A 26,587-nucleotide genomic window follows, 5' to 3' on the forward strand; every position below is an offset into this window, starting at 1 on the left:
GTGGGTGGGGGCCTCTCTATGTCCATATCTTCCGATGGCTCCCTAATGGTCCACATCGTCCACTAATGATTTGATTTAAAGCTCCCTCATGATTATGCCTCACCTACGAATTTGTTCTCTTGACTTGAAGAGAAATATAGATGTTAATTATGTTTAATTGATGCCATTTTTTTTTTTTTTATTATTTGACTTGTTTTTTAATGCTCTTCAGTGAGTTAATGACATTTTCTATGCTTTCTAACAACAAAGAAGTGAAACAACACAGGATGCTTCCTCATCATTCTCATAATTTGAATATTGCAAATTTAACTTTTAAACATTCTCAGCATATACAACTCCATAATATCCAAACATATAGCCCTGAAAAAAACAACAACGATGCCATCAGTCACTTGTTCAACTACTACGACAGTCTGTTTTCGTATGAATGTGTGTGATGTGACCGTGCCTCCTCTCAGAAATCAATTCCAGCAGATTTGGTTTCATAGCGTAGAGGAAGCTGTGTTGCTACAAAAACAAAAAGTTTGACGCTCTGGTTCTGTGCCTGGAAAATCCTGGAGAAACCCTGGTATGTGTGTCTTTGTGTATACAGTATAGATCTAATAGCCACTTCAAAAAAGAGCTATCAAATGGCAGAGAGACTTAATCCGCTCTTTATTCAGTAGCACTAAACAGTGTCTGGATTCTGGTCAGAGAAGAGGTATTTTGCTTCCACAGTGAAGGAGTGTGTGTGACTGTGCATGTAGCACTGGCACAGTCCAATTACCACTTCACTCTCCACGGTTACCAAACAGAGTGGCCACAAAAATGTTTGTCTGCTCACAATAAGGAGCATCTGTTTTTTTCCCTTTCCTGCTTCTTTTCCCTTTTCACCTTTTCTCTTTGCTTTTATTGCCCATCTCTCATTCTTCCTGTTTGTCTTTCTCTCATCCTGTAGTTTAGCGTGTCTGCCTTTAAATGTCGCTCTACAAGAAATGGATAACCGAGTGAAGTGTTAATACATGAGCATCCTTAACAGAGATAACACGGACACAAATGCACACACTTTGACAAGTAAGTATCAAGGACCTTGCAGTACTGAAGCAAAGACCTTGTCTGAGCTCTTTATAACTAGCACACAGAGGAGAGAGTAAAAGAGACACAGAGATAGTGTGGGTGAGAGAAAAGGCTTTTAATATTGGCTCAAAAGCTGCTGACAGCTGAAAGTATTCCCCTCTCATGAGCCTGATCGCATATCAAGACAACAGAAATGGGTCTAAAGACACCCCTCTGCTCCACTACAGCACCTAACCGAGTCAGTCTGCTGCTGCAAACCAATGTGTTTAGTTGTAGTGTATGATTGACCTCACCGTGCGGATGGCGATAGGGATGCCAGACTCGTCCACAGGGCCGATGCCTTCATAATGAGGGGCTTTAATGACAGAAACCCTTTTTTCTTCTTCTGAGAAGCGGGCGATGGGCACGGTGCTGCTGACGCTGGTGTGGCCCGACATCACAGACTCCCTAGTGATACACTCGGTGCCCTCTACATAGAAGAGGGAAGAGGAGAGACAAGAGAAAGGCTCGTCAGTTAGCCCTAAAAATAATCAGAAATATACCCTCCATGTTCAATTCTTCTGTCTTTTACTGATGGATAAAGATATTATATTTTGTAAACCTTACACAGCAAGTGACTGTAAATAAATCTATTTCCCTTAACTCTTCAATTATTATGGAACAATGATAAAATGAGATTTGACAAAATCATTTCCATTCCAACACTGAGATTAATTCACAAAGATCCCTTGAGTGGTGCTTAATAGATTTACACATTCTTGAAATTCTAAACACTTTCAACCTCAGAGTAAAGCACATTAATATGACACAGAGGGAATAAAGTTTTATTTTTCTCAGGTAAAGGTAGAAGGTCTGGATTTAATTAGTTCTGTATTTGTTGTTTATTTGCAATGCAGTGTAATGACTTCCCTAGTCATGCATTTGGACAATTTGAAGCATGTCTTATTGGTGAGAAGAGACAAAACAACAGTGACTCACCCGAGCTCCTGCTCTGTCTCGGGAGCCCAGTGTGGAGTGAGGCGGGGGGAGGAGGATAGGACGGAGGAGAGAGGGGTCTCTGTGGATGGCTAGCACTTCCATTCATAGCGTGAGAGAGGACCTGGCCCTAAGAGTGACCCACAAGCCAGAAACAGAGGCTGTAAGACTACCAATCAGAAGTGGCAGCAAAATGTACAATAGTGCACAACCTTGTAGATCTACTATAAAACTCTTGAGTGTAAATGTAAAAAGATAGCAATAGCCATCTTATTGCTACAAACATTCATAAGGGTAGAGGAACCAGGTCTGATATTGGAATGGATGTACATGTAAGTCAGATATTGGATCTGACGTGATTCATAGGAAGTGCTGGAGCTGAAGAGTTAGTTAGGGGAAGGGGCACTTATTGAATCACTTCGCTCTAAAACAGAACAACAGAGATTAAAACAGGAACAGTAAAACATGGACAACTCTTTCACATTCAGATACATTTCATTATAAATTAGTTGGAACATAAACAAGACAGCAGGCATGATGTAGTTATAATGGGAGGCTCTTCTGAAGAATGCTCTTCCATTCAACATGACACAGAGACATAGAATTTCATCTGGATAAAAACAATTTCAAGTTAAAGGCCTCCATGTTCAGATCAAAGATTCAAGACAGCTCAAAAACGCAACGCAGCCACTTCAAAACAGATCAATTTCCAATAAAGCAACAAGCGGACTAAGTTCTATTTCTATCTTCTTTCTTGTTAACACTGGAGCATAGAGTAAAATGACAATGACAGTGAGTAAATTACTGCTGCTGTTACTGTGATTACAATGCCACAACTGACAAATTCAAGCTGAGGATATGAAGCGGAAACCATTGCAATATATCCTGGTTTCAGACCTCTGAATCACAGACTTCTACTGAATGTTTCCTAGTGTGAATGGATATTTTCCCAGGTTGAAAAAGCAACAAGGCCAATCTACACATTTGTAGGTGGGAGTGAGGCTGGGAACAGGAACTGTGGTAGAATAACGCCATGCACTGAAGATCTTTCCCACTTTACCACATGTATAAAAGACCAAGTTGAAGAAGAGGTTTGGCTTGATGGCTGTGAGGCTTGGAGTAAACAGTGACTATGCAATGCAACTTTGATTGACTTGATAGACACCAAGCTAATTACTTAGCTGAGAAGAGGACAATGTCAGACTAATTAGTGCAGTCCTAACGAAATCACAATTCAGTTTGGAAGACAAGGTGCACATGCAAATTTATGCCATAATCTAGACATATATATATATACATATATATATATATATATATATATAGTATAATATGACAGTAAACATAACTAGTTCAGTCCTCACACACGTTATGTTAAAAAACCCTCTAATTCCCAGTGGACCAGTTCAGTCTTTCAAGATGTGAACAACAACATACAGGGTACTCCACCCTGCTGTAACTTCTCTGAAAATTGTCTGGTCATGAATTTTTGATATGAACTGGCCTGAAAAGACAGTGTAATTGCACTGGATTGCAAAGAAGGCATAACAAAGAGAAACATAGACAAGCACACATAGACACAGAGTTCTGATGAGGACAGAGACATTGACATAATAAGGGGACGTAGTGGGCTGAATTTAATTCTGGTATCTGACAGGTAGGTTGCAGTTGATGGTTAGTGGAAGGTAAAACTTGGTAGTAATCACACTTCAGCCATCCAGGTTTGGTTCAGCCATCCAAAAATCAGTTGGGGAAAGGAGGGGACCATTTGTTTTTTTGATAATGATGTGTGTTACAGCAGTGACTTGTTGGGATAATTACGTTAGTGACAGTGGCTGCTGCAGCAGTGGAGGCCACAGAGGTTGTTAGCACATCATCAGGGCCAGCAGTGGTTGTGTAGGTAGAAACAAGGCTGAGGGTGGGCGACGGCGTGGGTGAGGCGCCAGGTGAGTCCAGACTACAGATCTGCAGCTCGTCCAGCAGACCCGGCGTGGACGACGAGTAGTGGCTGAGAGCAGACACTGTGACTGGGGAAGCCGAGGGTGACATGCAGCCACCGATGCTCGCACCGCTGAATGTGGTAAAGCTCGGCCCGCTCAAAGCACCAGCTGTGCCGCCAGCTCCAATAGGAACGTACGGGGTGGGCGATAGGGTCTTGGGCATTAGGCCTGACAGGTAGTCGAGTGAGTCTGAGCTGTGGCTGTGGTAGTGGGAGCGCTGTGCTGAGGGGTCGGGGGACGGAGGCCCCTGGTGTTGGAGGGGAGAGGGAATTGATTGGAAAAGAAGGAAAGGAGGAGAGTGCTTAGTGATATCACTCATTAGCCACATTGTCACAAAGGATGTGTGGAAGCAACATGTGAGCCTAATAGAAGGTGAAAAGCTGATGGGAAACCACACTGAGGTGTCATGAGGCTGCGGCATCATCTTCTCAAACATGATAACTGCTGTGAATTGAAGATGCTCTGTTAGTTCAAACTCTGTGGAAGGCTGCAAAGTATATAGACAGTAACATTGGTATACATTAAATGAAACACTGTTATCACACATATGTAGAATCACAGTTAGTTTGGTTGGATGCATGGCAGCACCAAGATTAACAAACTAAAAAGGCGACACACACAAGCAGAACATGACGTGCATCGAAACGCCTGCGTCTATTTCAAGGAACGCCTGTAGCAGAAAAACCTCTGTTCTCTGACTCTGACACATCATGGCTACGTTACACCGGCTACTTCTGTTTGTATGGTGTGACCAGTGTGTCAAATGATGGGATGCAGCGGTGTGTTACCCTTTAATCACTCTTGTGTCACCAAGAGAAAAAACCCAGTGATGATGATTTTGCTCTGTTGTTACAGTATGTAGTCAGTTATGTACCAACAGTTCTGCAGGAGAAGGTCTTGGTGGAACTGCAGGAGGAGGCTTCGTCATCTCCACATGCGATGCAGCTGGACTTGGGTTTTGACTTGGGGCTTGATCTGGGAGCTTGAGTTCCACTGTGGGACTTGGAGGTTGAAGCTCTAGATTTTTCAGATTCTCGGCGCCCAAGTGGACAGAAATCGAGGCTGTCTGTGTCGGGGGCTGAGAGAGAGTGGGACCACTTTGTGGAGGTGGGAAAGTGGGCGGAGGGGAATTTGTGGTCTTGGTCTTAGGTTGTGGATCAAGGTAAGAATTGAGGTGAGCAGGAGGGTCAGGGATGGTGACTGGGGTTAGTTTGAGGGAAGACACTTTACGCTCCTGGACCTGGGCATTAGCAGTGGTAGATGCACTACAGTTGCTAATATCATTTGAGACAGTGTGCTGGTGCGCCTGTTGGACTGAATTTCCACTGGTCTCTGAGAAGGAGTAAGAAGATGTGCTATTAATAGTGTAGGACTCTTTTAAAACTGCTCTCTCATTCTGAGTGAATGTTAGCATTCCAGGGCTAGAATCATTAGCCAGGGCTATGAGGGAGCTATAGTCTGGTGGGTTAGCGCCAGTGGGCGAGAAGTGATAACTGTCTCTCCTGGGGGGTGGCAATGGCAAGTGACTGATATCCTTATTTGCCAATTAGAAAGCAGCAGCCAAAATAAGTTCAAACAACAACAACGAAAAAATCATCAGTGAAAAGCTTGATACAAATCATCAAATTAAATACTTGAAATAGAGAATGAAGAATAACCTTTTCCACCATTATGAAACAACACCATCATTTTTGATTAAACTCTAAACAGCAGTAAAAACAATTCAACATGTGTCAAGTAGTGAGTGAGACATTCTACCTGTGTTGGTGACTTCTTGTCCTGCAGGTTGGGTCTGACACTGCGGAAGCCTTTGGCAGCAAGAGACGAGCTGCTGGCGTCTCCATTCTTAAGGCCATCTGTTACACTGCGGGACCGCCAAGAATCTGAAGATAATTTTAATCTAATTAACATCAACCACTACAGTGTGTTTGATTAACTTTTCTGGTCTCCTATGGGGTGTTTCACAACCTCTTTTGTCAAGTGCAATGTCAACAGTCTCCACCAAAATTCACCAACAGCAACAGAAACTTACCCAAGTCTGACGAGTGAGAATCACTCCCTGAGGAAGACATGAAAAAAATAAATAACAGGAGTCAATGTGTGGTCACATTATCTCTGCAAATGTCAATACTGCAATAGGATTATATCTCAAGTAGTTACACAATATACTGTCATCCCAAAAAATGCTTAAGATAATGTTTATTGTGACAAACAGAGACTTGATAACGGGGGTAAAGGAGTAGACACATCTGAAAAGACGAAACTGAAGAGGAAAAAGCACAGAACAGACAACATTTTTAATCCTGATTTTTATCCAGATGTGATGCACAATATCACCTGCTGTCATAACATTTTCGCATCCACGAGTATTCTGAGTACTGTAGTGAGAAGTTCGCAATCACTTGTAAGCAACTGTTGCGTCACCGGCTTTTACAACTAATAATTCTTCTCTTGTAGTTCACAGCTAGTCCACACAGAAATGAATGAATGTTTCCCTGTAAACTTTTGAGGATGGAAAACTACACTAATGCTTATGGTAAACTAACAAATAGTCGAGATTCAAGATTTCAAGATGATGTTGTCACAGACACCGCAGATCAGAAACTCACACAGCACTACCAGAGTGGGCACAGTGCAGATGGCTGATCTTTACGTGCGGTGTGTACAAATGTCCTCTGAGATCAGAGTTTTTGGCTCGCTCATAGAAATGGGTGAGAAAACAAGAGTGCTGACTGCTTTCCATGCACATCAGTTGTTGAAACATCACTTCACTCCCAAGATGAAGAAGGGACATGAGGAGAGTGATGTGAGCCCCATCATTGAACGTGACAATTAATGTCTGCACAGCAGAATGGTCACTGTGTGTTCTTGAGGGCTTTGGTTCATTTTTGTTCTGATTAAGAACCCACCTCTGTCACTGAATCCAGGTGGCTGGTTAAGTTAGCTATCTCCGAGCAAAATAGACAACTGGTTTTAACAGTGGAGATGGTTAAGGCGGTGACCTCCGGCAGCGTTCCCACACCTTCTTAAAACATCAAATTCAGGGACCTTTCAAAGACTTTCAAGGCCCAATTCCCTCAAATTCAAAGACCCAACATGGCACAGTTTGATACACGGATCAAGGTTAATTACTGTTACACTATTAATTTTTATAAAGAGGACTAGCAGGCTGTACAGACGCTGCAAGACAACAATTAAAAAGACAGAATTATTTTTGCAGAGAATATATAAATCCAACCACTTTCAATTACCCATTTCTATATGTGTAATTTCATAAACTTTCAAGTATATCAAGGAACGGTGGGAGCTCTGCTTCAGTCTGTAGTCTACAGTGTTGGGCCCTCTAAGCTCTTAAACCTGGTCTATCTGAGAGCAGCTCATCAGCTTCCAGACGGTGTCCTACTGTTGTAAAAAGGAAGCTGACAGTGCCAGGATGCCTTCATAGGTGCAGCTGTTAACCTGGGTGCTGACAAGGTGCAGGCACAGCAGCAGGGAAAAAGAAAGTAGCTGGGAAAACTACACTAGCTGTAACCTCTAGAAGCCCAATAATACAGATTCAACTGTGCTCTGTAAAAAGCTTGTTGGTTATTCATCTTGACTTTAACTGTAATTTCAAATTATTCTGTAAAGAGAATTTGGATGAAGAGGCTCATACATACAGCAGATCTACAGTGAGTTTGCTTGGGTAAAACCGAACCACTGATCAGGAAGAATTAAGCAGAATGCTGCCACTCTAGTGAACACACAGGCCTTTCCAAGTATAACATCTTAAGGTCAAGGGAGCTGTGTTATGTCTGACCAATCAATCCTGACAGAAGAGAAACAGTAACAGAAAAAAAGAAACAGAGCCAGGAAAAACAGTGATTAAAAAACACTTAGACAACAGGGAAAGTAGAATAAACGGCACATGAAGAGGGGGAGATGGTAAGAAGCAGGGGGGAGAACTTGACATATGACAGCTGTCAGAAGGAAGGAAGGAAGATTAACATCAACAACCGGTGGGTACAGTACCACTCTGGACTGATTTAAGAAGCAAAACAAGCCAAAGACGGAAGAGACTCAACGAAAGAAAATAAAATAATTATACAATGAACTGATTCGAAAAGAATAGCATCTTGCAGTCCAAAACATTGCTTAAGCATACAGAGGCAGCCACAGACTATTTGAAAGTCTTTCAATTATGCCCAAAGCCATATCAGGTTGATGAAGCCCAAACATGAGTCTGAAAAACAACAAGCTGCTTTTTTTTTTTTTTTTTTTAAAGACTTACCTCGGGCAGTTTAGCCGTGTCAGTTCCTTTAGTGGTGTGAATTTCACAAATTTAGTTCACTCTTCTTGTTTGAACATGTGTTAATTCGTTGTGTGTTTGTGAGTGTTAGTACCTGTGGCTAGATTTGGTGAGCTCTGGACCCTCTTCACGGGAGAGAGTATGAGTGACAAGGCCACGCTTTTGGGAGCGTATCCTCCGCTATCTGAGGAATCACAGCCAGGCAGGGTTGGATCAAAGAGGCAGAAGCAGCAGCAGCAGCAGCAGCAGCAGCGGCAGCACACATGCACATGCATATGACACAAACGCAGGGCTACATGAGCACAAATGCATCCAGCCAAAGACATAACCCAAACAAGTGGCGGCAAAGCACATGCATTCAAAGAGCCTGAGTTTTACAGATTGGGTGGTAGCTCATAGAAAATGAGCCGAGGATTTGTGATGAAACTGATGCTCAGCCCAATGATAAAAACTAAAGTTTTCCGTCAGATACTGTATGATAAAACTGAAGATCCTAGATGCTTAGGTTTAAAAAAAAAAATCATAAACAGTATAAGTGCTTGAGCATGACTACCAACAACACTTAACATGAAGTACATTTGTTAATAGTGGAGAAGTCAAGTGTCAATTTGGTCAGTGTCAATTCATGTTTGAAACAGCTCCACCTGCCAACTAAACTGTAGTGAAATACCTTCAGTACAGTACAACAAGCTGCTACATATTTCCCCTATTGCTTCCCATTGTGGTACCTATACATACACAGGTAATTCTGAGGTGTGTGAAAGGCCGCTAACACCTAGATCAATTCTTTACAATTTAAACTATTGGATAATACAGGCTGTTTAAAATCTATGAGTCTCCATCAAATTAATTTGTAATTCTTCTTCTTATTATTATTATTAGTAGGCTTTCAACCTAAGCAACACACTGAGCTATTTCTGTGTTTTATTCTATATTTCATATACAGACTAACAACCAGGTTGAGTAAAGCTAGCACTGGCGGTGGTGGTGTGTGGTGTGTGGAGAAGGCTTGAATATGGATCACTCATCATTGATTCTCCGGCTGAAATAAACACTTCGGATCGGGACGACCGCCAGGTTGAGGACAGAGTTTTGGAAATGTATTGAAGGTTTAATGCGTCACTGTGGTTAAAAGCAACAACCTTACGATGCTCAATGATGCTTTTAGTCACAATAACTGTGGCCCAAAATGGACCGACACCAAAGTGGTGAAACAGGGTCAGGGTTAGAGTTACAGACTCATGCCTGTGGCAGAGGAAAAGAAGCACACATAGCAGCTTTTAAAATAGCGAGGTGGCCTGAAATGCCTGAACATATTGACTTTTTATTTTCAAGTATTATATGTAAACAATGGTTTTCAGGTCAGTGGATAAACAAATACTGTCAATGTGATTATTAAACTTTGCCAAAAAAAAAAAAAAGAAAGGACACGGACTGAAGGTGATGACTCCCCGACAATCTCACATAAGGTTTGTGTGTACATACCTGTATTCATATTGAAGAGCACTTCTTACTGATCCACTGCAGGGAGACACACTTTCCTGCAAAAACAAAAATGAAGTATTTCATTAAAAAAATAAAATCACATACATTTTTCACAGTGAAGGTTTTCAAGGACAGAGCAAAACATATAGTCTTTGCCAGTAATTTAGATGAACAAAATGTTTTATATTACATTTGTTTTGTATTAAATCTCAAATATTAGAAATATTTTGGAAAACTGACAGTTTCCTGCTGCCTACTGAGTCATTTGGTTTTCTTTGATTTAAACAGCACTGCTTAGAGAGCCAACATCTCTGTGCAGGGAGAGTCTGGAGAGATTAATGATGTTTAGGAGTACAAGTGCTATGTGCTGACATACTGCAAGTGACTGAAAGTCAGCTCAACTTTAGCTCCTTTCACACATTTCATTCCCCCCTTCATCTTGAGAAAACCGATAGGCTTGGGTGCAGACGTCCTGGACATGAAAAGCCAACTGATAAATGAACTTAATCATTAACTGCACTTCTGAAGACGCGGACAAAGTAAAGTGGGGTGCTGCAAGAAACATCATCATTTTAATGAAAGGGAAACACTATTCAAGGCACAGACTCTTGAGCAGGATAGGAGGTTTAGAGAACAGATACATGGATACTATGGAACGGATGTTAATGACCAGCAGACACTGATCAAACGGATTGGGAACGCCTGAGGAAGATTATGAGAGTATTTATGAGTAATTGCTGTTAACAATGAGACACAGACTGACATGTAAAATGTTTGTCCTAAACAGAGATGTACTTCAGCTGCCTGCGATTTAGTGCAGCTGAAAAGGATATAAGCTGCAAGAAGAGTTCACAATATCTTCTCATCCGAGTTGTGGAAGTGCTATATAGCAGGACTAAGGTCTGTCACTTACACACTGGGGCTGGGCAAATCAAATTTAATTTTCGATTACGATTTTGGCCTCCGAAGATTATAAAAACAAGATAATCGCAAGAAAACGCTCATCGTGCTGCATTCTGTTTCTCAACAAATTCCCTCCCCCCAACAAAAACCATCCGGCGTTATCGGTTTTGCAATCGATACTTTAGGTAAATAGATTTCATATTTATATCGCATATAATGGGAGTAACTACTTCTGTTTTTTTCCTAAATCAATGAGAAATCGTTGAATAATTGTGATCTCAATATTGTTCAAAATAATCGTGATTATGATTTTTGCCATAATCGAGGAGCCCTATTACACACTTTCTCTTTTACTCATGAATTACTATGCAGCACCATAAAAAAAAACAAAAAACAATTTAAATCAACACATACTGCCTGTCATGTTCAAAAAGATGTTTACGCCAAAGCCTAAACCCATGGAATCCAAATGTGGGAACATAATTTCTTCCATCTGAGCGAGAGGCTTAATGACCTTAGCAAATTCTTCAGATAGATGAAACATAAATAACAGAAATGGCACTGATAAATGACACAGAATGCCATGTTTACTTAACTGTACCCATATTTGATGCTTGTCTCGTGCTATGTGGAGACCTTTTCTGGGAACTGTTGCAGTAGGTTTGAGTGATTTACATGAGGAGGGGGGGCGGACACATCAAAAGCCAAAGGCATAACACAGACTGTTACATCGTTGTGTGAATACGTGCACACGGGTGTCATCATGGGACTTAGTGTGTATGACAGAAACTACATGTGAGTTTCTAAAGTGGCTACAGCAGGGACCATACATGTCTGGTATGTGAATAACCATGACATACACATGCTGTTAAAATCTTAGTGTAGTTGGCTCCAGCACTATTTAATATAAAACATTATTACTGGGAGGATTTCAGTATCTTCATAACTGCAGATCTAATAGAGAGAAAAAGAGGAGGCACATACAAAGTCACAAATATAATTGGTCAGTAAACACTGTCTCAACCCAAATGGTGAAAATGTAACTTGAGCTCCATTTGGCCAAGATTTATTTTATCATTTTAATCCGGAAGAGAGACTGATAATCCGGCAATTCTTAATACTGTATAACAATGTGTTTAGTTTGCAGAGAACAGGGTGAAGACTTTATTGCACACCCACGGCAGGGATATTAACTGTAGAATACAATGCAAATTTTACCTTTTCTGTTGTAAGCAAATCTGTACAACTAGAGTTTCCACATCCAAATTAATCAGAACGCTCTCTCACTGTCTATATTCAGGATAAGAGAAAACAAAAATGCATAAAAGTTCCAGATGAACTTTCTTCAGTGCGTCAAGTAACTATACAGTTGAGTACAAAAGTGATATTACATTACATATAAAGTCTATGCACACATTTTGTGTTTGCATATCATATTGTGTAATAATGTGAGTAATAAGCCCATAGCTGTTAATCTAAACAAACTGACATTTTTCATTAAATATTTACTTCAACGCTATGACAACTTGTCATTGCACACTGACAAGTAAAGTCCTGATAATTGTGCTCATCTTTTACTGATGCTTATTTTGGAGAAGGTATGCAGCCATATTGTAACATGAATGTGTAAACTGGCTTGGCAGTTGGCTATAGTGATGAGTGGCACTAGATGGATGGCGTAACATTAACCCCATAACATTCCTGTAAAAATTTGCCTATCCATGATTGTACCTGCTGCTACCCACTTACACATTGGATTTACGCACATAGCATAGTCTAACATGCGGAAAATTTCACAGGCTCAATTCAGATGAGATGAGGGTAAACATCCAGATATCCGAGTTCCCATTTTTATATGATTAAGACTCATCATCAACTTCGTCCTCATGAAAAAATTATGACAATGAACACTGTTTTGTTGTGACAAGATAACTTTTCTAATATAAATGGGATCCTGTAAAAATGACTTTCTCACTGTGGCAGCTATGTATTTCCGCATGACAGAAGAGCAGCATTTCACAGTTTCAAGCCACAGTACGTCAACCGAAGCTTCTCATTAACACATGACACAGAAAGTGTTTCTGTTTCTGCATTTGGATCTCTCGGGCAAAACACAAAATACTGAGTTCAACTGGCACAACATTTCAATAAACTTGTGTTCTTAGCAACAAGTATCCCTTGTAAATACTGTATACAACCCTCCTAGAGTGACCATTATTAATAAAGCCTCATTTACCCAGACATACACCTACTTTGTTGCCAACATTCAAAACACAGTTCATGCTGGTGAGGAGGAAGTACCATTACGTGAGGGACTACATCAAGCCACGCAAGACCTAGTCCTTACCCTCATACAGTTTGCCCTCGTAAATCTATCTGTGAGAAACACACACACGCACTGGGGTAAATCATGGGTCTGGCGTCGCAGGCTGTCGGCGTCCAAATGATGGTCAGATTATAAACAGGATCATGTTTCTTGGGGACAGATCAGCGGCGACACAGCAGCTGTGGCCATGGTGTAATGTTATGGCTGGACATGGGAAGAAAATGCACCAGGCTCTACACCTCTGAAGACCTTTGACTATCTTTTCACATAAGACCTTTTTAAGCTTTTAAATACTGAATCAGATCATTAGCAGTGTATGCATTTCAGCATGCATATCACTGGCTAAGAGAGAGGCACCAAATGTTTCCATTAATATTCAGTGAGCACTTCTTCAAAAATAAGGATTAATGTAATACTTACAAGGGAAGTTGCAATCTTATAGTTTCTAATCTTAAGTGTCAATTCCCAGAATTAATTTCTGAATGAATATGAATGACTGACTAAATAAATAAATTGATAATAAACAAGAGACTTATTTTCTCAGAAGTTATTTTCAATTCTAGTCCTAGTTTCTTTGGCCAAAGCAGTTTCTTTCGAGACATTTTATATTCTTACTTTGCTGTGGTTTATCAACCGGCTGTAATTTAGGCATTGGTAGGCCACTCTGGAGACTAGTGTGTATAATTACTGAGTGTAATAGCTGTGGGACTGCAAATACACAAGTCAGAGCTATGAGCCGCAGAAAGCCGTGAGGTCCAACACCACGAGCTCATCAAGTCTGATTAGCGTGTTGAGTGACCAAATGGGACCCATTTGGTTTGTATCAGTGGAGAAATAGGGTTTGCACAGTGAACATTTAGAAACAAAAGTCAGTGTAGTAGCTGTGATAGGACGCTCATCCTCCTGTGTTTATTGTTGATTTGAACTCATCATTGCAATGGCCAGTTCCCTCGCCTCGACGACACAGCAGAGTTTTAACATTGTTGACCTTGTAGACACAAATTCAACTTTGAAGACAATAGATGAATCACAGTGAGAATATGGGAATTTTCATTTGTGATCTGTGTCTGAGTGTGCTATTTAAATTACCTCATAAAATTAGAGTGGAGACTTTGATGACGAAGTTGAGCTTAATCAACACCACTAGAGACAGAGATTAAAGCAGATCAGAGAATGGAAAGAACCACTATCTTTACCCTTATCAACAAAAATATTTAATTTAGCGAGGTCCTTATACTAAAATAAATGTGCTGATGAAAAACAAAAAAGAAAAAAAATAGAACATTTACAACAACATAACCCAGACAGTATGATTATCAAAAGAAAGGAAACAAACAAAAGGAAGGAAAGAAAAAAACAAACATGTTCTCAAAGAGCACGGGCCGGGATGCCATTACTCACTGGCTGCCTGCCTTGGCACAGACAAAACAAGAGTCTAAAAACAAACGTGTCACCATTCCTCTACGAGAAAAAGTATAGCAATGAAAACATGAGAAGTAATAATAACGCAACAATCTCAATCAGCATTTCAGAATTTCACATAACCTTTTCACATGCTGGATGGGGGAATCTTCCTCCGTACACAGCTGGTCCCATTTACGAGACAAGGGAGATACAAGGATTATACTTACTGTACAAGGCCACTTATACGAAGTGTTACATATGCATTTGCAATGAGACCCCAGTAATTGCCAAAACTAAATAATTACATGCATCTTTACAAATTAAATCCTCCAATAAATGAGCACAACAAAACATATCAATGATTACATAAATAATCCAATAAACTTTAAAATAACAATTCAACAATCAGATTAATACTATAATTTACCGCAGTTGAAATGCTTTTATTTTAGTTCATTATCTTAATTATAGCTAGTTAAATTTCTAAATGCATGTGTAAAGACAGCAGGAGAGAGTGAACAGTCATTGGAGATAAGCCGACTATGGCCTCAAGGGTCCCGACCCTGGAGTGGTCACTCAGACTGAGACATACCCACAGGATGTCAACAGATTAAGCTCCTTAGCAAATCTATTTAAAGACCTCACCAAAAAGTCATTGGATAGATTCTATTCAGCTGTTCCTATAAAAGACAAGATTGTCAGCTGTTACAAGCTTAATAAGATTTTTTTTTTAAACATTCTGGCAAAAATATTACAGGACACAACATGCAATATATGTATAATCAGCAGTGTTGCTCTGTAGTCAATATTAGTTACAAGCCTGGAAATTTGATGGGGATAAAACTGAAGCACAAAACAGAGCAATCTCTAAAATCTTAAAGTAGGAATCAGAGAGAACAAATCTTGCTTCAACAAGGCAACAGAATGTCCCTGGTGATCCAACATAAATCTCAGTTGAGACATAGCTAGCCTTAAACCCAGCTGACAGGGAGAGTGACCCCTCCAAAAAAGGCAGAATTTAGAATTGCTTCAATCCTTAATTACTGAATCGGAGCCAAGTTATTTTAGTGGTGCATTTTTGTGGTAAAAACGTGGGGCATGCAGGGTTGTGACGTGAAAAAAAAAAAGAAAAAGAAAGAAAGGCTTGGGAATCATAATAAGAGTCTAGCTATAGCTCATTACCCATTGTGCTTTAAGTGGACATGGTATTTTACAGCTTCAAGTATTTCTAGTGCTTCAAGTATTTATGTTAGACATCAGCCAAACAAGTAAACATTTCAACAGCAAATAATTCAGTGACATAATACAACAATACAGGAGGACAACTGTAATATTTTGGGGTTAGCAGTTCAGAGTTCTACAGTGAACTTTAGTAATTGACACTCACATCCCAAGACTTGGATCACAGTAAGTCATTAAACACTCACAGTCTTGATGCTTTACTTAAAGTCACTACAAGCAGAAGAAACTTGATAACTTTCAGTATAGCCTGTGAGCCTCTTAGCAGTGGAGCATTACATCAGCTGCTGCAAAGACAACTTGTCACTTGTTGTCTCCCATTTCTAAACTTTCTTTTTGAACAAGTTAATAAAATGATATTGGCCTGACAGACAACCAACCTACTGGAGTGTGGCTACGTATTACAGTGGATCAATGCATCTTGATCATACATTAATAAATAATGAGGCTGATTTTTGTCAAGGATGTAGGGGGTAAGTAAAAGTTAGCCTTCTTATATTCAGTGTGCTGCCATGGTTATATAGGTTTTTAAGAAACTTTGTGGCCTTCATTTGAATTTATATAAAAGCAAATAACCCTGAACACTAAAAATACATCAAATATTGAGCCAAACTATGGCTTAAAGAAAAACAAATACAACACATATAGGGGATTTATTGCATTAATAAAAACTGAGAAACGTCTTTTTCTGTTTCAGTGCAGAACTACAGTTTCAATCAAATTCTACTTCATTCAAAGTAGTGTTTTAAAATTCTCTTTCACACAAATACAAAGCCAGTTGTTGTTAGATGCAGGTCTTTCTTTTTTTTAATATTTCTTTTTTTTTTTTTTTTTTTTTTTTTTTTTTTTTTTTATATCAGGACCATGTAAGTGCTCTGCCACCACATTACTGCCACTAGTTGAACAACAGCCATTTCCAACAAAGTCTCTGTTATCTGCGTTGTTTGTTCAACCTTGCCACTCATTAGCAGACCCCCCTCTGGCTGTATGAATGGATAGTGGAGGTCAATACACTGACCCTGCATGCCCACTCACTGTCCATACTGCAAACAACAGAGGCCCATGTGTTTTGCAGATTGCATCACAACCCCACTAACGAGCAGAGCCATTGGCCTGAGAGCACTAATGCAATTATGCAACACAAGCCCGGGTACTGAGTCGGGGCTATGGGCGAAGAAGACTGAATCGGATGTGACAGTTCGTGGGTTTGTTATTTGACGATTTCTATACAGAGCTGAAGATGCATTTACTGTATACTGCTCTTGATGAAGAGGAATAGAGAAAAAAAAGATACAGAAAAAGATGGAACACAGACAAGAATTAAATATAAATGGAAATGAAATAATGAACACAGAAAAAGTTATAGATTACAGAGCGGAAGAGAGATTATAAAAAGGAATATGATCGATGAAATACTAAATAAATGACATAGGAGGTCCATATCAGCACGTAGTATTATGTAATCTGTCTGGCTAAAGCCGTCTGGGGATACACAGCATCACCAGTAAACAGCATCTCTAAAGCTGTCACCGTTTCATCTCTTCTCCTGTTTGGCACCAATGTGTCATCAGAGACCTAATGGAGCGGTCTTTTGGGAGAATGCAGAAATTAGGACATTAGGTTTTTCAAACTCGGGGATAGTAAACAATCCTTTCTAAAGAATGAAGGAGGATGGTGAAGCAAATATAGACGCTCTGCTCTTCCAGCTAAATTCTTTGTGAACACTATACAAGGCAAAGAAGCCTTGTACATCATTACCGTTCAACATCTTATTCATATTCTGTGTGAAGGTTTGGTTGTCATGTAAAAAAAATTGATATCTTAAAAGGAAATCAACTCTTTATATCTCATTTATATCCCATTTTACAGTATTTAAGAAAGACATTTGGAAGTAGTTTGCACATTTGAAGTAAAACAGTAAAGCAGAATGACTATCACTTGTGACTAAAATTACATTCTCCATACATAGTCTGGATTCCCCAGGTACCAGTGTTAAGTGTCGAGCATGAAGATAAGAGGAACTTGATTAGCAGTGGTGCTATATTTACTGCCATTAGACAGGACCGTTTACCCTCTAAGGTGGTCCTGATCATCAGGAAAATCTATCTGTGGGATCTTTATGTTCTCTGGGTGTCAGGAAGGATATACTACCATTTCAACATTTTTAAATTCCTGAAATCCAACATAGGGTTAAAGATAATCAGTAAAGTTCACAGTCCAAAAAGAAAATGTCATTATTAGTTTGACAATGTGGAATATCAATTGCTTGGCATAAGCTTCAGAATATGAATGTTTATGTGTGGGCTGCAACTGTAGATCTCAAACTCTACAAGACCATCCTGTAAAGTCTAATGCACAGAGGCATCTACTATTGTGCATGTCAGAGCAAGGAAAATGCCTGTTTACTGTGAGTATCGCACATGAGACTGAAATTCAAGAGCCTAAAGGCAACTTTTGAATGTCTTTGTCCTTTTGTACATCAGCTTTTAAACAAATGCCCCGTATCAGGAAGGAATGAGGAAGAGGAGGGTCACAACAGAGTGACAGTAACAAGGGAATTAAAGTTGAAAAGTACTGTTAAGCTAACTGATTTTATGGGCACACATATGTCAAAGCATTTTGTACTTTATTCTACATGTAAATAAATAAATCATGACTTATTTTGGTCTCTCTCCAACAGACGAAATATACTTCCTAGACCCACATCACAGGTGATACAGATCCAACCAAGCAATCAGGCCAGCTCTGTCCCAAATAATGTAGCTTAGACTAACCACAGAGTTTTAAAGGAGCACTGTAAAGTTCTGCTAACTAATAAAGTTTTACTGGTATTGGATTTAATCATTTTATGTATTAAAAATGCCAAATTTGCCATGGAAAAATGGGGTGTAAACTGTGACATTTACATGGAACAGACAACAGGTCCAGAGGAAAAGGGAACCAAATGAACCATGATACGAACCGAGCTTGGGAACCACCCCTTACTGTGTACCCAAGGGGTCAAGGTGACATTCCACAACACCTCTGAGACTGGCCCTACTGGAGGGATTGGTACATGGCTTTTGTTGAGTGGGAAAGAGGAGACCATGAAAAAGAGGGTGTAACAAGAGATGGAAGTATGTAAAAAGGAGAGAGGGAGGAAAATGAGATTCTGGGGCAAAATTATATGAAGACAAAGAGGTAAAGGGAAAGACGACAGGAAGAGTTATAGGGATTGAACTGAAACGTTTAGTTTATCAAGATACAAAAACATAAAATAAAGTTCAACTGGTGAATTTCTGTTGTGTGTATATCTAACTTACATTTTAAAGTTAAAACATAAAAACTTCTAAATCCTCAAAACTGTACTCTAAGTTATTTGCTGATGCTATTTCCGAGGTGACCGCGGTAAAAACCACTGTTTTTATTTGACACCATTTCCACTGTCCACTGTCACAAAAGACAAAAATTCCACTCTTGGTCTATAATTGTGGGTTTTGGCAGAACAGATAAATACAATTCCCCTTTTGGTGTTTGGGCTGTAAAAACTATTCAGGCCTCTTTTAATTTGCTTCCTCTTTAAAGCATCGATGTGTTCATAACAAGTAAATATAGACGTGTCACAAATCAGTAAACAGCAATGTGAGATCTGTGTTTGTGTGTATTCAAACATGACATCAAAGCAACACTTCAAAATAAATCAGATATACACATATTGAAATATTATATGTATATTCTCGCATGGATTAACAATGTCAGTTAAACCTGTACTGGTCAGTCTATAGTCCACTTTTAAAAACAGGACTTAAAGTTTAAAGGTTCTCCTGAGTTTTGGCACGAAAATGCACATAAGCACATTATTTATTAATCTCCTGTGACATTTAATCCTAAAAGCCTGACCTCTCGACCAGCAGAGTGCAGGTGCAACAGTCCATCAAGCAGAGAAAATGTAACTCTTACCGTCATAAAATCAAGAGACTGGAGACTTGCTAAGAAGAGTCAGGTATAGGTGAGCTCTGTGCACCAGCACCTTTCCTTTCTCTTTCTCTTCTTCTATTCCTCCTCACTCTGCTCAGGATAAGTCTCTCCTCCCGGTCAAGCTTTATTCCCAGATCTTTCCCCGTTTAATGCCTGGGAAGCACAGAGACAACAGAATGAGGAGAAAGTTAGAGAGCCAAAGAGAGGGAGTGACAGGGAAAGAGAGTTCCCTGTTTGGGTGAAGCAGTGATCAGATACGGCTATTTTCAGACTGAGGCATGCTCGTCTATGAGACTGGAAAGTTACCCCCCAGTGTACATGGGTGGGGGCAAAGTGACAGGGCTGACTATCTCTATTTTACCACACTCACAAGTTTGCATGCATGCATACCATGTAGTATGCACACTCATGCACGCAAAGACAGGCTATTTCTACACACACATTCACTCACTGTACATACAACAACAGAGTCACACATACATATTGTAATTCTATGGTACAGCGACACCAGGTAGGTGCACCTTTGATAAGTTATGTATTGTTAAATGGGGTGTTAGAGAGCCCATCTTCTCCCCCCCCCCCTCCCCGGGCTTTAATGTCACACAGTCGCCAATGTCATCAGTGTGGGGCTATGTGAAGTGGCCTACTCCACACGGAAACTGACAGGAGTGTCAAATTCTTCTCACATGAGATTTTCTTTCACTTTCTGTTGCTGACACTTTGATTGCCTGTCAAGAAGGGCCGGTCAGTGATGTACAAGCATACACAAGGAGAGGCACAAACAGCACCCCTTCCCTTTTTATCACAAACAAGCCATGAGCATGTGGATGCTGTAAATATATACAGACTAATTATATATCCACTCACCTGTGTCATTAATAATCTTACTGCTGTGTAATTCATATGGGAATGTATATTTGGAAATTACCACACACATACACACTCAGGTCTGAATATACACAGGAGAGAGGTCAGCCAGAAGCACCTCTAGACCCCAGACTCCCTGCTATTCCCAGAATGATGATGTAACTACTGCTATTAGCATCTCACATTTAGAGACTGGATACCTAAAACCAGCCAGGCAGCTACTGTGCAATATGCTATTTGAACCACTTCCACCTCCCCCCTTCACACCCTCACTCGACAATAAACAAAACGGGCACAAAAATCAGCAACTAACAAATTACTGCGTGGTAGGGTGCAGGAAGAGTTCAGCAGTCACTACAAAAGGAAATTCCTTAACTCATGGTAATGCAGCTCTATTAATGGCATGTGGATGTTGATAAGACTGCTGAATGGTGACTTATTTGCCCCAACAAAAACAGATAGCCAAAACAACTGATTCAAAGTATGACTATTACGGTTACTGAGTTTGCCTGATTTCAGCCTTAGTCAACAAAACAGCGAAGTGACATCAACTTAATTCACTGCCTTTCTTTTGATAGCAGTTGTATGGTCCTACACCCCAAATGGATCTATCAAAGTCTATCAAAAATAATAAGTTTAACTGGGTCAGCAAGAAGTACCTTAAATATATGAAGCCACAAAGGTAAACATCTAAACTTCTGGACAAGTTCAGCCAAATGTCAACCTGTTGTCAACCATTAAATCAAGCACTGATGGACTTAGTTGAGTTGTCCTGGATCAACACTATCTGTGTAGGCTTTCATCATGCTGATGATGAAGTGGTAATGTAAAAATCTACACAGGCACAGATGGCTCCAATGATGATAAGTAGTGCTCCTTCTACAACTATGTCCTCCCAAACACCCAGGCTTCAGACCTTGGGGTTTCCAGAGTGCTCTAGAGTGATCAGTGTGTCAGCAGACACGATCAAACAGCAGCTGCCCCCCAGAACTTTCTGGTCACGTGCCAAGGATCAGTGAGGTATGGTGAAAAGCTGACGAGTGACAGGTGCTAATGATGCAACCTTGGGGCCAGAATTAGGGGAGTATCAAGGGGCCAATAAAGTAATGAAGAGGTAAAGCACCTGAGTTTAGTTATTGATTATTATATTTTTACTTCAGATATTCTCCTTTAACCTACTTGAGACTTCACAGAGGTTGACCAACAAGAGCTCCATCAACATCTGAACGAACACAACCCAAAGTTTCTGACCTTTGAGGGATGTAACTTTACAAATCTAGATCAGATCCCTCGTGCATCTAAACTACGAATGATTTATAAAAAAACAATTAAAACCATCATGACACAACAGCAGCTTGGGAATGATCTCATTAAACTAGCAGAGCAAACTATTTTTATAGCAAGTGACACACACTCACACTCAAACGCACCGACACTTTGACCTATGAGCCACTCCGGACGACAGTGGCCGCGTCGACATGGTCTCACCCGTACAGTTTCAACACCTAATTCATTATCAGCTTCTGCAAGGCCCTGCCATTTCCAGTTAAGTAAGTGGCGGGATATAAAAAGCAGAGGAGCTGTGCATGTTCACATTAGTAAGTGTCACTTACTGGAAAACACTTAAACCTGGGAGCAGATCAAAAAAGGAAAAAATACATCCAAAACTACATTGCTGAACAGGCACAGCGCCAAGGCATTGCTGCTTAGGAAGTGCAGAAACAGTGCAGAGGAATATGAGCTAGATGGGCATATATTACAGTACTTTTTTGGTTGTAGTTACAGGATGTAACGTAGCATTTAGCTTGACTCTCGGTCTTTAAAAATTGCCTATTTTGATCTGTGACGGCCTGAATACTACAGTTGTTGTGAAATGGTAAAACTATGTTGTTTATTCCTCGGGGGTGTTTCTCCATTGTCCATGATCTGCCAGCACAAGGCAGCAACATCATCTAAACTGCAGCATTTCAAACCTACACATGTACTAAAGGCAGTCTTCTAGTCTTCTTCCTCCAAGCTGGGCAGGATAGGCTCCTTAATTCCTCTGTGTAGTGTTGCTAATCAGTTTAAAGTATATCCCGATCCTCGACTACTTAAAGACCGTTTTTAAATTTTGCCTTTTTATAGTGTTCTGATAAACTGGCGCTTGTTATTAAGACCAATGAAATTGATAAATTAAAACTGACTGGACTGAAGTTGTATTTAGATGCCAGGATAACTATGAAAAATACAAGATGTACCAGTAAATGAACTTAACTGGACTGAACATTTCTGAGTTTTAAGATATTGAACAACTAAATCCTCTAGTACATTGATATGTCAATGTAGTGGTGGTCACTTAGCCCATCTTAGAAGGTCTTGATTTTCTACAAGTTGGAGGCATTCATTTCATTTTAAAAACACAATTAAAATGAAATGCACAAAAAGAATGTGCACATTTATTCATATGCACTTTATATCATTTTCCGTCTCTGCCAATATAACATGTATTTCTCCACATTATTATTACATTATAAACTTGTATGCACCAGTATGCCAGTGTCCAAGCTATTGTGATGCATAGAGGTGCCTCCCCTTGTGTTCTTGTTAGTTACTGAAATGATAATAGCAGTAAAAATAGACCCCACCATTTTATGTTGGTAGCCACTTTTAGTTTTTCATAATTATCTCATTAATTGATAGATACACAGATCTTTATTGTGACATCCCAGTAACCAACAATGATTGATCATCCCAATAATTTAAAAAAACAGATGAATATCTTCAAGTTTCAAGTTTTAAGTTAAAAAGTTGAGCAGTTTAGGTAACAGTCACAAACAGCTCAGTAAGCTCTAAAGGATTTGGTTATTGAGAAAGCTCAGGGAGCAAGCATGTCCTGCAGGCGGCCCCTATTATCAGCTAGACTAAGAATTAGGCAAGCTTTTCACACACCACTTGAGCCATGACATCAGCCTCTGAGGAAGAGGAGAGAGAGGGGAAGATATAAAAGGAGCAAGAAGGCAGCAGAGGGACAATGAGAAAAGAGAGGGCACCAAAACAAGGAAATAAAGGACAAAGGAAAATTAAAAGGAATGTGTGTGTGTGTGTGTGTGTGTGTGTGTGTGTGTGAGTGAGTGAGTGAGTGAGTGAGAGAGAGAGAGAGATAAATAGATAAAGAGAGTGTCAGGGAGAAAGAAAGTGACAAGTAACCCCCTGTTACATTCTGTACTTTCAGAAGAAAATGTATCACATTCTCCTATTCCCTGATGGCCTGCCTTGATCCTCTTTCCTCCTCTCACTCTCTCTCCTTCGGCCTGTCTCACTGAAACATACATGTACACATACACACACACACACACACACAAGCTGTCTCTCTCAGTAACCCTAAACTGGCAGGTGCAACTGGGTTAACGCTAACAGAGACATACTTTCTGGCTCATTGGTCATCAATCAAGTCAAAATGCTATGATCGCTCATTAAGTGTGTATATTTAAGCCCCTATGAGAGGCTGTTTATTGGTGCAGCAGCCCCTCATGAGACAGATAGCAGCCAACTGTTGCTTGTCATATTGCCGCCCGCCGTGTCACTTCCTCTCCCCTGACAAGTATGCAATAAAATACTACATCAATATCACAGACCAGGAAAGCCTACAGCCCACTTACTCACACACACACACACACACACACACACACACACACACAATAACACACTCACAGGCCAGGTAGGCCACACTGGGAGTGGTATGAGGTTCCCGGAGTGATAGTGTTACACTTTGTGCATCCTGGACACCTCCTCACTCTCCCTGTTCACCCAGCATTCAAATGGGTTTTACAGATAATAACCATCTCTGCTAGCCTTTTGTTTTGTTTCCTCATTACATCATCCTTTCATATCAGTTAGCAGATGGCACCAAAGAAACATATGAGCCGACAATTCCTTATTGTTTTCTAATGTGCACCTAGAGAAGACATAAGCAACACAGCTATAGATAAGTCTTAAGATGTTACATTAAATGCACCACTGCAGTAGCACTGATCTCTCAGGACCCTATGGATTTTCACTCTAGCCCTCTATAAATGAGAGACTGTCTGATTTGAACCTTTGATGGCAGGTGAATGCAACAAGCATCAGCAGGAATGAGGAAAAATTCAATATTTACAGTTCCCCTGTGAGGTACTGGCCTTCACAACACAGAATGTATCTTGGGGTTACTAGTGTTGATATCATAAATTAGACTAGCTCCACAAGGTACAAAACAAAACTCAATAAGTCCTGTTTTCTCGAAATGAAAGACACTGGGGGAAAAAACCTGCAATACAGACCAAATAAAGTATATTTTTTTGCATTATTGCTCTAACAATAGAGATTATCCCAAGCATTTGGGATGTAGGTTAAACATGGATATCTCAATTCATGTTCATTACTTTCAAGCAGGCTACTGCACACACTCATGCTCACGGTTTTTCACTGCTAATGTTAAGCAACATTTCTCTTCTCCACAGCTTAAAATGCCTGTGGTTTCAGTATTTAACATCATCCCAGCCCTGACCGCATCTTCATTTAATGCACTACGAGCAGCAATCCACTGGAATGCACTTTAGAGGAAACAGAGGCGACCTTACCGCATCCCAGATGAGCTGATTCATTTGCTGTGGTATCGGCGATTACAACCACAGGGTCGTTGTTGTTTGTAACGCGCTTAAAAACACTCAAAATAGCCTGTTTACCTCTTCACAACAAGAAAGTGAGCTGTGGGTCAGGTCCGCTGCAGCTGCTAAAAGCGGCGCGGAGGGAGAGATAGAGCTTTAGCCCAACAATATTGCTGTACCTACCTTACAACGACTGCCCCTTAATTCCGCAACATCTCATCAGGTAAACAGCCTCTTCCGTGTGAAATGAATGAAGTCCTCACTCGAACAAGCGCAAAAGTGCACACACAAAACGCAGCGAGCCACGGCGTCTCGGAAGCTAACGCGGTGTGCGTGTGATGAAACCGTACACCTGTTTTTCGACGCGCATGGATGTTGCCGGTGTCGGTCAGCTAACTGAAGGCAACTCCCTCTCTCGGGGGTCACTGCTGGTGGGGGGGATAGCGATGCAGTGAAGCCGTCCTGTCCCTCTTACCTCACAACATAAACTTCCAGGGAAGAGAGGTGACGACGCGGCGGCACAATTAGTTACCGCATGCCTTTTTTTTTTTTTTTCTTGACTACAAGCGCCAGTGGCACCGCGGCCCCACACCACTCTGCTGGCTCTAAAAAGCACTCGCGTCTATCCAGAAATGGACTGAACCTGCCTCCCTGTTTCCGTTTTTATTATTGTTGAATGATGCCGTGGCTTCGTGCGCAAAATGGCCTCTGTTATTTTCATTCAGCAACAGTCTACCGCGAGCTTCTCATTGGGTCCTCGTGTAGCCATGGCAACGCCCGCGGTTCAATCACTGCTCGCAGAGGACACACAGTAGGCCTGTGTAGCCTACAGCTCACCGCTAACAGGAAAGTGCCACTTTAATTTCTATCCGCAGTATAAACATACAAAAGACTGACCTCAGCTCAGCTTAAGGAGGATACAGGCTGTGTGTTAATGCATATGTCTGGGGATAATCTATATTTCTCTGGGTGTCAACACATTACATGAAAAGACCAAAACCAACAATGAAATGATCCTACTATGTTTAGGGCTAGGTGCCACAGACACAGAAAGTTTCACTGTGAGAAAGACTACCATATTTCACTTTTAAGTGAATTTGTTGACAGTAGCTATATATAGAATATTATTGTCTTTATCCTTTAATGGATAGAACATGGTCCATAACAGGAATAAGCTAAAACTATGCCAAAATTTGTTACTATGTGTGGTTCCCCACATGGCCAGCTTAACCTTCTAGGCCCCAGGGAAAAAAAAACCCTGTTGTTGACCCCCTATTGACCCTGATTTTACACTGCAGTTTTGTTATTTCCCCATGGGCACCCACATATCAACCAGTACCCTTGAGCTGAAATGATCAGTTAATTATTACTGTAATAATTAACTGATCTTCTCAATCGGGAAGATTTCCTAGTTTTCTATGACAGTAAACTCAACATCTTTGAATTTCTCACTGTCGGACAG

The 26,587-nt window shown here is 40.4% G+C and overlaps 1 protein-coding gene across 6 annotated transcripts in view; it reads right to left on the minus strand.

Moving 5' to 3' along the window:
* Positions 1-25,835, minus strand: part of sorbs2a (sorbin and SH3 domain containing 2a) — a 46,947-nt gene extending 21,112 nt beyond the window's left edge. For 3 of the 6 annotated variants that reach the window (XM_087176937.1, XM_087176938.1, XM_023417374.2), the window contains exons 1-9: positions 25,309-25,820; positions 19,613-19,783; positions 9,802-9,857; positions 8,411-8,500; positions 6,061-6,087; positions 5,787-5,911; positions 3,850-4,275; positions 2,035-2,161; positions 1,350-1,525 (exon numbers count right to left, since the gene is read on the minus strand). In XM_087176937.1, coding sequence (XP_087033063.1) covers positions 1,350-1,525; positions 2,035-2,161; positions 3,850-4,275; positions 5,787-5,911; positions 6,061-6,087; positions 8,411-8,500; positions 9,802-9,811 — 981 coding nt within the window. In that variant the 5' untranslated portion in view covers positions 9,812-9,857; positions 19,613-19,783; positions 25,309-25,820. Of the gene's footprint in view, positions 1-1,349; positions 1,526-2,034; positions 2,162-3,849; positions 4,276-4,902; positions 5,563-5,786; positions 5,912-6,060; positions 6,088-8,410; positions 8,501-9,801; positions 9,858-19,612; positions 19,905-25,308 lie in introns of those variants that run through there. The other 3 variants (XM_087176939.1, XM_023417375.2, XM_087176936.1) reach the window with 3 other exon arrangements.
* Positions 25,836-26,587: the final 752 nt, after the last annotated feature.

The sequence above is a fragment of the Seriola lalandi genome, unplaced genomic scaffold (genome assembly GCF_002814215.2).
Source record: "Seriola lalandi dorsalis isolate HSWRI2012SDOR001 ecotype SW California unplaced genomic scaffold, Sedor1 jcf7180002054574, whole genome shotgun sequence".
In the NCBI taxonomy this organism is placed as follows: Eukaryota; Metazoa; Chordata; class Actinopteri; order Carangiformes; family Carangidae; genus Seriola; species Seriola lalandi.